The 13,879-nt window shown below is 44.4% G+C and overlaps 2 protein-coding genes across 2 annotated transcripts; one reads left to right on the top strand and one right to left on the bottom strand.

Moving 5' to 3' along the window:
* Positions 1-1,101: 1,101 nt before the first annotated feature.
* Positions 1,102-1,539, top strand: ELOB (elongin B). The gene is given in 3 exon segments (XM_075108107.1): positions 1,102-1,177; positions 1,180-1,303; positions 1,305-1,539. Coding segments are annotated over 3 exon segments (435 nt in total).
* Positions 1,540-8,910: 7,371 nt separating this feature from the next.
* LOC142063501 (beta-microseminoprotein-like) lies at positions 8,911-13,879 on the bottom strand. The gene is made up of 4 exons (XM_075107301.1): positions 13,842-13,879; positions 12,437-12,536; positions 10,210-10,315; positions 8,911-9,507 (listed from the first exon to the last, which is right to left on the bottom strand). Exons 1-4 carry the CDS (start codon positions 13,842-13,844, stop codon positions 9,378-9,380), a joined length of 339 nt encoding a protein of 112 aa, XP_074963402.1. The 5' UTR covers positions 13,845-13,879; the 3' UTR covers positions 8,911-9,377.

The raw sequence follows: 13,879 nt of genomic DNA, 5'->3' as shown, positions 1-13,879 counted from the left end.
GCTCCACTTCTTGAGGGGCTTCCAGTTGTAGGGTGAGGGGAGCAGTACCTGCCTTTGAAGCTCTGGACCTTGCCCCTCTCATCCCGAAGACAAGAGCAGCCCAAATGCCTGAAGTGCAGCTATCCTTCCAGGGGGCTCGGTGTCTGTGGGTGCAGCTGGAGCCAGCCCCACGCTGGCCCTGAACTACTTCATGGGAACCAGGAGCGGCAGCTCTGGGAAGACATCCTTGACTCCCTTGAGCACTTCAGAGCTGAAGTGAGCCTTTAACCTCTTGGGTGTGACTTGTTCTGCATGTGACAAGCAACTACACTAGCACTACTATAAAGTACTCCTAAAATGGCTGGGCTTTGAAGATCTTCCTTTCAAGCTAGTGCTACCAGCCCTATATTACTCTCCCGCTCTGCTCCTGTGTGAGTCTCTTGCACCCTAGCCAAGCTCTGAGGGAGAAGAGTTACTCCTAAGCTGAGTCTCTGCTATCAGCGTTGGTGCTAGGCAATGAGCTATTTTGACAAGTAAGTTTCTGAAAATGGAGTAGGAGGCTAAAATATCTTAACGCTGTCCATTAGTTTGATAACTCTCAACACTTTTGTATTTATTAACTTTCCTGTCTTTACTGAACATGTGAAGGAGTCATGGAAGTTCTTTGCTCTTGCCTGACTAGAAACCAAAAAAGCCCAACCACTTTGTGTGCTGCCTTCTCCTGTGCTCCGCCCTTTCCATGCTGAGTGCAGAGTTGCATGCTTGCTCCCTCCTGGGATCTTGAGTAGATGTGTGCAACCCAAAGCAAACTGGGGAGGAAACCCTTTCAGGCAAGAAGCTAAAGTAACACAAATGCTTGCTAATAGTGTTAAAAGCTCTCTGCTAGATGACATCTAGCTAGGAAGACAAGTCATTAATAGCTTGTGTAGAGTGTGAGGATCTTTGTCTAGCAGAGCAGCCACCTGTAGGTATTGTTTTCCCCCTCCTTGTCCCCATTGGATCCATTCATCTGACGACAGTTCTGTCGTAACTTCTGCTGTTCCTGAAAATACAGATCTCTCATGAAGAGGACTGAAATCTGTTTCCCAGTGACAGAGGACTGCAGGAAGCCCTAGGACAGTGATGGATGACTACGTGACGATTTGCTGTCATAAGACAGCAGTCCTCACTGAGGCCAAAGAGGAGACAACTGTGCATGAGTTCGAAAGTTGGTGGAGGGAATATTGACGAGGCTACTGGAGGAGCAGCGGCTCTACAAAGATGACCAGCTGCTGGATGATGATGATAGGATTTTGCTAGGCTGTGGCTTAAGCCACAAACTGCTGTCCTCATGTTACTGCCACAGTGGGCTTGGCTTTAATCAGACCTGGCAATTGCACCTTTGAACCATTGCGTATTGACCCCTTCTCAAGCACTGCAGAGCTACTTGATATTAGAAAGTCACAGGAGTCTGGTAGCAGCTCTAGTGAGCAACCTATTTTGCTAAAACCAGTGTCTCCTGTTTTGTGGGGTGCTGGTTTTGTCTGTATCCTCCATCCATCCACACCCTTCCTAATGTGACTGTCTGACCCATAAAGCATTGCAATTCAATTACATGATGTCAGTGTGCTGTAGTGTCCAGGCAGCAAACAGAATGGTACCCTGGGATCCTTCTCTCAAATTAGTGCTAGAGAAGGGTGGCAGCGGCTACGTGTGCACCTCCTGAAGTGTAGATGGCATGTTCTGCCATTTGTGTTTCTTCCAGCCAATGCCCGTGGCCTTATCAGCTCTGAACTGCTGGGGCTTTTTTTGGGGGAAGAAGTCTTGCACAGGCTAATTTGGTATACAAACATTGGTTTCTGTCTTCATCTTTACTTCTGACAGTAGTGTCAAACTCTGAGGAGTTTGGCTGGAAATCTTGGAACAGGGGTGAAGAAGGAACTTCTAGTCCTGCTTGTAGCAAAATCTTTAGGAAGACTGTAACCTTAAGATCTGAGCAGAGGTAAGGTTAGCAAATGGAGCTTATTACCCCCAAAGTTAAGGGACACTGCACTAATACAATGCACAACAATGAATTTCTAGGGTTGACATGAAGTATGGTTACTGGCATGGACTGTTGAAAACATCTATCAACTGGGCAAAGATATTTTTTTTTTCTTCGAAGTGTTAGGAGTTTACTTTCTGGCATCTTCCTCCTCCATTCTTGGAAGAAAAAAATAAATACAGTGGGAAAAGGGCAGTAAAGCCAGAAACTGATATAATAAAGCTGTTGTGCTGCAAAGGGCAAGCTGCTCTGTTTTTCTCTGTTAATGATCAGAGGTGCTAATGCATCTATTCCCTCAATTAAACTCTGAAGTCCTGTTACTAAGTTTTCATTCTCCTGTATCAAGGGTAATTTAGGCAGACCAGTCTGTGTCCAATTTCAAAAAAACACTCTTAAAACTACTCAGTCCTGTCCATGATCCCTCCTTGGAGGTTTGTCCCTGTGCTGATAGTCTAAAGACACTTCTAAAATGCCACTTAAACCTCACTGGAGCAAACAGAAAGGGAACTCAAGGCTGCCAGCTGAATCACGATCCAGGTTTTTGTGGTCGCTGTAGCCCCGACTTCTTAGTAGTCTTCAAGCACGGGAGCACTGTGCAAGCACCAGGATGCCACCTAGTGACTGTAGTGAATTTATAGGGGAGAGAAAAATAGAAAAACCTCAGCAACAACACAAAAAGTTCCAGAACTGTCATATGTGTAGATAAACAAGCTGTACTGATGTAGCTGGGCTGTATTTATAGCAATCTTAATCAAGCTCCTCATATCTCCCATTAGGCTTGCTGAAAAACTTAGGTCTGCTCTGAACTTGGCTGCCAGCGAGTACCAACCAAAGAACGCTGCAGGCAGCTCTCAGTTTCTTGTACAATTCTGGTTGTCCTGACTTTCAAACTCCTTCCTACTGAAAAAGAGATAGATGTCCCCTATTCAGAAGAGAGAGAAGAAAGTGAAGTTAATGACGAATATTGGCTGTTCAACAGAAATTACATCCTAAAAAAAAGTAGACCTGAGGCCAGGCATGTAGCCAAACCAGATGCTGAGGTTCTGAGTGTTACGTTCACAAATGTCTCTGCCAGGATTCATAATAATGTTACCGAGCTGATCTCTTATCTAACCCGTTTGTATAATCTGCTGTTAATATTAGAGAACAATACTCTGCTTTGAATATACCTGTTCAACAGCCTTACCTGCTCAAATACTGCAAACAGGACTGAAAAACTGAGCTGGAAAAAAAGGAACTTTTGTTAAATAATCCAGTCTATGACTTTAGGAGTCTAAAGAATTTTGAGTGAATACTACACCAAACCAGACCACTGCTCAGCTCTGCTTGACCATCACCTTTGGTGCACAGGACGTCATCCCTTTGTCCAGGAGCAGGGCAAGAGCAGGAGAGCACCCTGGTAAATTAAGGTGTTGTGGTGCTTGGGAAGCTTCTTCCCTGTGCAGGACCTGGGGAGACTAAGGGATAGCACTGTTAGGAGAGATCAAGCAAAACTGGAAGTGAAAAGGGGAGGCAAAGTGTCTTGGGGGCAGTTGTTGTACTCTGATGAGACTGCAGCTTGGCTCAGTATCGCGTGTTAGGGAAGCTGCCTGGTCCCAGGGTGGTATTTCAGCCCAGTCTGGCTACTGTGACCTTCATTCAGTGGACTGGACTCTTTTATACCGCTTAGGGAATGGATTCTTTCACGTTCTCTGAGCCATTAGAGTTAGCCGTTAAACAAAAACAGCTTGTTTCTGCCTCTGGATTTGCCCCACCTTTGGCAGGCCAGGGCAGCAATGGGAGAAACCTCTGGAATGACAGTGGAGAAAATACTGGGATATTTTGAAGGAGGTTATAATCTCGTGGTGGCAAAGGACTGCACTTTATCAGTGCTCCGCAATGGAGATCTACTTGCAGTATATGCAAAAGCACTAGAACCCTGGAGAAGTGTAAAAGCATGGGTCAGCGGTTGAGACTTACATGCTGAAAGAAATGAAATGTGAAAATAGAAGTTTTGGGGGTGGGGAGAAGTGTTAAAGTAACCTGGACTTGCTGAGTATTTTTAGATTGGTCATATGATTTGTGTGTTCTGGAGTTGCATGTAATTACCTTTTATAAAGCCCATCAGTTTGCCCTAACATAAACCACGGCTTGGCCCAGGGAAATATGCACACAGCAATAGACTTGAACAGAAACGTTCAGGCTTTCGAAAGGCACCAAGGCAAACTTTCCTGCATACCAGCAGATGAGTTAGCTAAGAGCAAAGTGAACGGGCAAAATTATTATGAACTTAATCTAAGTTTTTTTAAATTGGCATGAAGCAGAATGTGAACTGCAAATCTCTAACTTCTTCAGTATGCATAATGTAAATGAAATATGCATTTTCATTGTTTAAGTTGGATTTTATTTTTAAGATTGGGGCAAAAAAATTAATGGAAACAAAACATGAATGGGTACTAAACCATGAAGTTTTATGTGATAAACACTGTTTGATAGGGAAATTTCCAGATTTATGACCTGTGTATTCCAGTGTTTGGTTTAAAAGACTTGGTAGTTGGTAGGCTAAGCACTGGATTTCATTTTTAGGGAAAGAATACCTTTCCATTACTTAAAAGGCTTGCGCTGAAAAGAGCTACTGGGAGTAGAGGGACCAGGGCCAGCTGTCTGGAACTGCCTCTCTTTCTGACAGGGCTAGCGGGAGAGCCCTGCGCTGCCAGGTGGAGAGAGGGAAGCTGGGGGGAAGAGAGCACACATCTACTCTGTCCGGGCTGTGTTGCCTCCCAGGGTTCTGCAGAGTGTCAAACCTTTAACGTGTCAGGATAATTGAGGAAACCCTTATGTGAATGTTTCCTTTCCACTGTGTGGAGCTAGTGGTGTTATGATACATGTTACGGTAGGCTCTGAGGGTGGGGTGATGTATTCTTTGTGCGGGACTGTAGCTGTGTGCGCTGAAGGAGCGAAATGCCAAGGCACAACATCACTTGGCAAAAGTGGGAAGAGCAAAGCACAGCTTTGCACGCTCTGCCCCTGCTTTCTCAGTTTTGAAGGTTTTGCCATCCTCCAACAGCTAGGCTTCTTGCTGCAGAAGGGAGCCAAGTCCTTGCTGTGCTTCTGGTAGTCCAAAACTAGATGTGATAGATAACATTATCTGTTTCCAAGGTGAAACTTGTAGCAGACAAAGGAAGTGCAGACTGCTCCCGGGAGGATTTTTGGTTTAGATTAATGGATTAAATGGACTGGATGAAATGAATCTTTTCTACTTCTGCATCACAGACAGGGTAGATTCTCTTACCATAACAAGACTTGACAGATGGTGGGGAAAGGTGCTTGCTTGGATTTAAAATGTGGTTAAATGGGTCTGGATCGTGAAGGACTACTGGTAAGGCTGGCTTTTCTGGAATTTGGGTGCATAGGTCTACTCAGCCTTAAAAAGGAAAGTAAATCTTTGGTCACAGCTTGCTTAAGACTTGGTGTTCTCCTTGGACATGCCTTACAACTGAACCTGGACATCTCTTGCAGACAGAGACACGTCCATAGAATAATTTGAGTTGGAAGGGACCTTTAAAGATCATTGAGTTCTGCTCCCCCTGCCATGGGCAGGTACATCTTCCACTAGATCAGGTTGCTCAAAGCCCCGTCCAACCTGAGCTTGAACACTTCCAGGAATGGGGCATCCGTAGCTTCTCTGGGCAACATGTTCCAGTGTCTTACCACACTCATACTAAAGAATTCCTTCCTTGTCTCTAATCTGAACATACCCTCTTCTAGTTTTAAACCTTTAACCCTTGTCCTACCACTACAGGCCCTGGTAAGAAGTCTCTGTCCATCCTGCTACCCTTCCTGTGTCACCTCCTTCGGTGGAAGACAGAAATAGCAACCCTACAATTCCCATGCGCCATGGTGCAGTAGTTTCTCAGAAAGTATTTCCAAGCCCTCTAGCCTCAACCCTGAGGTGCTGGAGTCTGTGCTAGGCATGGTGTCATTAGAAAATTCCTTCAAATATGCTTTGGCTTAGCATAGGCATGCAAAGAGAGGTAAAAATGCTCATGGCCTAGCTGCTAATGGGGACAGTGTCTCCCAAGCCATGTCACTGAATGTGGATAGATTGTTTTGTGAATAGTAAGTCTTGAGCTTTCCAAGCAGGTGAGAGTGGGAAGCAGAAACGCGAGAGGCACGCTGGCATTTCTGTTTGCAGTCCTGCTGTCAGCTGGTTTTCCCAAGGAACGCATGTGCTTTGTGGTAGGTGAATTGTGGTTTTTATGTGCGGTTCCAAAATGGTTCTCATCCAACTTCAGCATCCTTGGCAGAAGAGTTTGGGGCTGGTCATCCAGAACAATGAGTTGACCAGAACATTGGAAAACAAGATGTTGCTGCTGGAATAAGGAAGGAGGTAGCTAGAGGCAAGGAGAACGCTAACAGCCTGCACATGCGCTGGGTTAAGGCAATTAAGGAGCCTGATGTGAAGGCAGATTATTACTGCAGGAACGAACCTAGTAAGAGGGGCTGCTTCTGGTGCGTGGGGCTCAAATTGCATCTGCTGTCGGGATGGCAATAACACAGAAAAACTCTCCTTCATGATGTGTAAAAAAAGGCTGAAGACTATTACACAAGCTCCAGAACGATCTGTCCACACTCCATTCCACCACAGCAAATCAGGATGGCCCCACAAATGCCCATCTGCCCTTGGCAGGCAAACTTTTTTGCTCTTCTCTGTTGGACATTGGGACAGGCTGTGAATCTGAATGTTCTACCTGCTGTAAACAGCAAGATTCGTGTCTGAGAACCTGAATCCTGTCTGTACAGGGATGGTACCTGTGAGATACGAGATAGAATAACGGCTTGGATTTTAAACTTCCTCTCATGGCATTGATGCTTGGGTAGAGTCCATGTGAAATGACTCAGGAATTATGACATTCCCAGCCTTTGGACAATTTTCAGACATTGCATTATGGGATGCCTCATCTGCTTCTACTCTGTCTGAGAGTACTCAAACTGGCAGACTTAATACACAGTGAGGAGCTCAGAGTCAATGGATTTCAGTGGATTTTATTCTGTTTCAGAGATCAGATTGTGATCTGCAGCAGAATAGAAAAGACTGGTGCCCTCAGAACAACTGGGGAAAAAGAAACTAGCAGACTTTAGTGATGCAAAAAAAGGAATTAACTGAGGAGGGGAGGAAGGTGGCAGGAAGGAAAAAAAATGGCATGCTCTTTTGAAAGACTGCACAGAACTTGGCCTCATGTATACAGAGACCATAAATGCAAAGCTCAGCTTCAGTCAAATGCAGGTCACAATTCCAGTGTCATCACATTTTCAGTTTAGGCTATGGTACTGCAGAAAAGGAATAATTCCGGGGTTTAGAAGCAGGCGCCTCCGTACTGAATTCAGAACATCTCTGCAAATACTGAGGAAGTTTATACCACTGCCTTCAGAAACACCATCAGAGCACATTGGGTTTTGGTTACTGTCATATTCTTAGTCTTTGTATTCTCTATCTTGTAGTCTTCCTGAATATAATTATGAAGTCTGGGTCTTGTTTTTGACTGGTTCTGTGAAATCGTTCCTTATCACTAAGGGACATCTGAACAAGACAGGTGCCTAAATAGTTGGTTACAAAGCTTGTTCCACAATGCACTATAATTGAATAACTGCTTAAATACGCCACAAGCAGGTCCCAGTACCTTCCAGATAAGGATAGGTGTTAGAAAAAAGCTTATTTCAGCAGTCAGTTTCAAGTGAGTTTGGAGGTAAACTACAAAACAAAGGGGTGTTGTAGCAGCCAAATTGTCAAACTAGGTCTGGTAATTACATGATCAAAATCCCTCTGTCTAAAGACAATAAAGGAAGAGGTATTCTTTGTTCTCAAACTAAGTTATTCTGGGTGTTCAAGCTCTGAACTTCTACATACAGCATCTTCCTGGGCTTCACCAAAACATTGGTTCAGTTACAAGCCAGTCTTGTGTGTGCTCCTGGGCGGCCTGGTGACACTTGTGTCTCGTCTGATGTGGAGCACAAGACGTCAACCAGTATTGCACACCTTTTTTGGTAGCCTAGAAAGGAGAAAGCGGGACAGATGCAGCTCAAATCATGCAGAACCCTCTTACCTTTTTCCCAGTAGATGTAGTTGTTACTCCTCTTGATGTAAGTGTCCTATGGGCTTTGTGACACCTTTAGTCTATTTGCACAGTGACATTAGTAGCTTTGGCTTGCAAACTCTTCTATAAAGCACGTTACTGTGGGCCCTCTTCCAAGAAGCCACGTGTAACCAACAGGGTTGCCTTCCTGGGGAAGGGGAAAGGGAAGCAAAGGTGGAATAAATCACTGGGATGTAATTCCTAGGGTCCTGTGTTGCTTACCAGAGCACATGTGGTCAAGGCTGGCAGAGGCTGAGGTTTGCCTTGCCCCTGCAGACAAAGACTGGGCCCTGCTGACCAGGTGTGTGCTCATTCCATAATTTGAAACGAGGAACTATGGAAGTTCTGACATGCTCTTTTTGTTACGGGGACATAGGGTGCTCGTAGTCACTTGTGGAGAGAGGCAACTGAGAAAATATACCCATAAAGATTACGAAGCAGTGCCCCGAGGGAGAGCTTATACCAGCACATGTATCCCTCTCAGTTATTGTGTGTGGATTTACTGAGCTGCTTCCCTGTTTGAGCCCAGTCCAGATCAGTCTCTCCATCCAGCCACAATCCTGTCCATTGGCTAATTTAATAACTTGAATTTCTTAAAGGGTTAATTGGAACCAAGGACCCTTTCTTTTACCCAAACCCCATGTTGAGGACTGGGTCTGCTGTCCTGTGGGTACAATGGAAGTATAGTGCTGTGTTAGACTGAGTAGCTGGTGGTTCTTGCAGTACACAGGTTGGGCAGACTCCAGGGAACATTACAGGATACAAGATCATAATGTAAGACATTGCTCTAGAAAAGAGTGTTCAGAAAGATTTTTAAGTGGCTTTTCATTTCCTTCCCATGTTTTTTTGGAATGTTGATTCTTTAGGTTTCCATCCCCAAATAAGAAAACAAGTCACATGAATTCCTGATGTTTCAACTGATGTTATTTTAGCTTTAAGGTACAGCTGTGCATAGATAACAGAATATACTCCCTGGCACTGAAGCATGACTGGAGAATTAAAATTAGCAGCTACTGAGGATGCTTAAAAACGTTAGCTTTAATTTCTGCTGTCAAGGAAGGAACGAGTCAGATCCTTCTTCATGGGGAAGCAGAAGGCGGAGAAACCAAGGGAGTCTTTTTTGAGTAGATATTCAGTTTTATTGTGTGTTAGGTTTTATGAGTAGATTTCACTTAATGGCTCCATTTTTTCAGTGTTTTTGAATTTATGAGAGAACCCTTAACACAAACAAAAAACCCATCATCCAAATCCATAATCCTCTGTTAGGCCACCACCGCATTGAATGGGCATTCTTTGGAGGGATCATCTTTCTCCACTACTTTATAAGTGCAGGTCTCCTTGTTGAAAATCTTTTCACACTTCTTTTCATCGAAGCCAACTGGTGTTCCAAAGCTATCATTGGGAAAAGACAACAAGGTGATGAGACCAAGAAGTAAACAGCTCCCATTTCAGATGGTATCTACACTTTCAATATGAAGAGGCTATGCTGAGGAGGTGTTCGGGAGCAGAAAAGGGAGCTCATACAAAGCTCCCAGCTCTAAAGTTACTTAACCTGCTGCCTAGGCAGGATTAGGGGAGAGTTGTTTAATGATCTGACCCAAGGGATGTTTGTGTTTATTTGCTACTCAAATATCATTGGTTTTTCTTTTCAGCCACAATATGGAACAGGAATTGCATGAGTGGTTTGGCGTCGCTATAGTAGAAGATAGAGGCAGACCAGTGTATCTTCAGCTGCTTCTCATAGTAAGGAGGGCTATGTGTGTCTTTGGGAAGATATGGATTACGAGCAGTAGAAAATTCTTAAGTAACTGTGTGTTCTCTCTTGAATCAGTATCATGCCTGAGATTGTAGCTCCAAGAAGAATTAAGTCATTTTTTTAAAATCAAGAATCATTTTTTTAAACATAAGCTGCATTTGTCAGAGGAACTTCTTGCATGCTCGATGATGATGCTGTTGCATTAATGCATAACTTGGTGTTATGAAGTGAGTGAGAGAAGGGTCATGGTTTTTTCTCAGGGGCCCGTGTGTGAACGGAGGTGCTTTGTGCTGTATCCTGGCAGTGGGGGGAAACCCTCAGAGCTGCTCTGAACTAACCTGGCGCAGCAGTCGATTCCGTCTCTGGAACAGGAGCAATCATAGCAGTCTGCGTTCCTCCAGCTGGAACCAAACTTACGCAGCACTCCATCTGAGTCACGGCAGCCTGAAATGTAGTGTGCAAGCAGCCTTCAGTGTCACACCTACTGCATTTACAACGCTATTGCTTGTACAAAACAGGTGGGATCTTTGTTGGCTTTTTACATTGACATTCCTATCTGGCAAACACTGAGGGTCCCAAGACAGCAGGGCTGCTACTATTCTAATGCGTGAATAAGGGTACCCTGGGTCCCTCTGTTTCCTGTGGTTCTTGGCAGCATCGGGTTTACTGGAGTAGCCAATTTTTAAGTACAGGAATTGAAGTATGCAGCAGAGAGACAACTAGGAACAGACCTGGTCAGAACTAAGGAAAGCTTTTTATTTTCCCCCCTCATTAAATGAGGAGTCAACAATAGTTGGTGTTAGAACAAGATTAAATCTGCCTGGAAAACTTTTCCCAGTCCTTAGCTGCAGTAAGAAAGCACATATTTGATAAAAAGTTCCTGTCAAACAGTCGTGGAATTAGAGATGATACCAAGCTGAGTAGTGTGTTTGACATGCCTGAGGGATGGGATGCCATCCAGAGGGGCCTCGACAAGCTCAGAAAGTGGGCCCATGTGAACATCATGAGGTTCAACAAGGCCAAGTGCAAGGGCCTGCCCCTGGGTCGGGGCAACCCCCGGTACCAGCACAGGCTGGGGGAGGAAGGGATTGAGAGCAGCCCTGCAGAGAAGGACGTGCGGGTGCCGGGGGGTGAAAAGCTGGACGTGGCCCAGCAATGTGCGCTCACAGCCCAGAAGCCACCTGTCCCCTGGGCCGCATCGGGGGCAGCGGGGCGAGGGAGGGGGTTCTGCCCCTCTGCTCTGGTGAGACCCCACCTGGAGCGCTGTGCTCAGCTCTGAGGCCTCAGCACAAGAAATATCTGTTGGAGCGGGTCCAGAGGAGGCCAGAAGGATGACCTGAGGGACGGAACGCCTCTGCTATGAAGAAAGGCTGAGAGAGTTGGGGTTGTTCAGCCTGGAGGGGAGAAGGTTCCAGGGAGACCTTATTGCAGCCATCCAGTACTTAAAGGGAGCTTATGGGAAAGAAGGGGACAAACATTTTAGCAGGGCCTGTAGCAATAGGACCAGGGGTAATGGTTTTAAAGTAAAAGAGGGTAGATTCAGACTAGATAAAAGGAAGAAATTTTTTACACTGAGGACAGTGAAGCACCGGCACAGGTTGCCCTGAGAGGCTGTGGATGCCCCATCCCTGGAAACATTCCAGGCCAGGCTGGACGGGGCTCTGAGCGACCTGATCTGGTTGAAGATGTCCCTGCTCGCTGCAGGGTTGGACTGGATGGGCTCTAAAGGTCCTTCCAACCCAAACTATCCTATGATTCTATGAATAGGCCTCCAAAATGAGTCATCCAAAAAGTAGGATTTTATGAGGACAGGACAAGACAGAGTGGAGGATTTGGGGCTTCAAGGTTGTGTCTTTGCCTATAAATATGTTCTGTTTCTTTGGCAATGCTAACTCATTTTTCTAGTAGGAGCACTAGCTTCCCCAGAAAAAACTTTTGGGGCACTCGGTTTATTTTTCATACTGGCACATATCAGCACCTTCCTGTGTCCAAATAATTGCATGTTTCTTTTGAGCACTTATTTTCCTGTGGCTCCACTTGCCTGCAGACTGATAGACTAGCTGTGTTCAGGAAGAGTAGCCCCAGACTCAAGGGATGCAGCCATTCTGTTCTTAAGAATTTTCCTTAGGATAGGGAAGATATTAATGAGTAAACTGGCCAGTGTGCTGAACACTTGCTGATCAGTTTCCTGCTTTATACTGACCACGCATATATACGTAGAGAAAGGTCCTTCTCCTCACTTCTCTGTATTTCTAAATATGCTGCCATAGGGAAAATACGAATTATTACTTCATGTAGATTTATAAAGTAAGACCATGCTATTTGTCTGGAGAAAATTAATTTGTGACTTGTCCTGTTTGATGCTCCTCAGATAAACTCTTCTTTTTTTATAACGTATTATAAAATTACCCGCTCTCCATACTGCATTTGCCCCCCATTTCCTAGTGGTTTCTCCTCACTGTTTCTACTTATTTCTAAATTGGGATAAATTGCACCAAACAGACACATCAAATCAGGCAGTGCTTGTGGTGATGGCTGTCAAGTTGAGGACAGCTGAATTCTTACCTGTGCTACCTCCATCGGGCTTCATTGGCTGAAAGAAGCATTGAGCATGGGACAGTGTCACACTAATGGCAAGAACAAGGAGGCAGGCCAAGATGGTTTTCTGAACAAGAAAGCAGAATTAATATGAATACTTAAGTAACTATTAAGATGTCTTGATGATAAATACTACCACTAGAAATAACAAAATACATTGTGGTTTCAAATCAAAATCCATTGCCTTTTGCAGTTTAGACAATTTAACACACCGTCAAGCATACTGAGCCATTTAGAAGGAGCAGAGGCAGAGCACCATTTGGGGTGGGGGAATTCTGTCTTTCCAAGCTGTTAAAATCAAGCAAGCACATGGGACTGATAGACCTAGATACTGTTTGTGAAAGGAGTGTGTTCTACTTCTTTCCCCTCCCCATTTATCTTGTCATTATTTTCTCTGTAGGATTAGTCACTGACTGTCTCTGCCACTAATCTCATTCACAGTTCTAAAAACGTCTTCACCAGAGTCTGAAGAACCCACTGGATGTTTCGCCCTAATATTAAAGGATTAGGGACAAGCTGAAGAACTCTAGTTGAAGTTGAACCCTCAAGATTCCACCCTGCTTCGAGCAGCAGGTGCCCCTTCCAACCTAGATGACTCTACAATTTATGACCTTTGTCGGCAGCTTTTTCTGAAAGTTCAGCTTAAGTTCCTCAGCAAGTGCCTTATCCTTCAATATTGGTTTGAAATGTTTGAAGGGCTTTCATTAGACATGTGAAGGAAATAAGTGCAAGAGCTCTAGGGTGGGATTAGCTGTGATGAATTTAAAATCTTGGTAAGAGAGGAAAGGTAGATCAGGAATAAACAACGATATACACACATACATACATTGTATTTAACGTGGGTTATTTGGACAGGGTAGAACTGGTGACTTACCAAATAAAGTTATACTTGAGAAATGGGAGGAGGAAAAACTAGCATTTAATTTTGCAAGAGAGGTTAAAACCCACAGAACTGCAACAGAGCTGCAAATGAGTAAAAACCAAGATTATATTTTTGAGTTTAACTCAATGTTCAGATGTTATCCAGACTTTTCATAAAAATGAAGGCCGGTTCTAGGTTGAGACACAACAGAGCTGCTTTCTGCCAGAAGAGAGATTACCTCCAAACATTACAGGTAAGTGAAAACAGGTTATAATGAAAAGACTTACCTGGAGCCCTATTAGACCTCTGCCATATACATGCTGATACCTTTTACCTGTGGTTCTTACCTACCTGTGCCTATCTGTCTGGCTTTAGCTCTCAAAACACAGAATTTCTACTTTTTCCAAGTAGCTTAGATCTCTGAGTACTGGAGATAAATCTGACAGAACCTCCTTTAAAATCTATAGCAAAATACCAGAGTGTTTTACAGTGTAAGACGTAAGGACTCACCATTCTTGCAGAATTATGAGGCTTCCAGTAAGGACACA

Source organism: Phalacrocorax aristotelis, chromosome 12 (assembly GCF_949628215.1).
Source record: "Phalacrocorax aristotelis chromosome 12, bGulAri2.1, whole genome shotgun sequence".
Taxonomy (NCBI): domain Eukaryota; kingdom Metazoa; phylum Chordata; class Aves; order Suliformes; family Phalacrocoracidae; genus Phalacrocorax; species Phalacrocorax aristotelis.
This window is presented reverse-complemented; position numbering and strand designations above follow the sequence as displayed.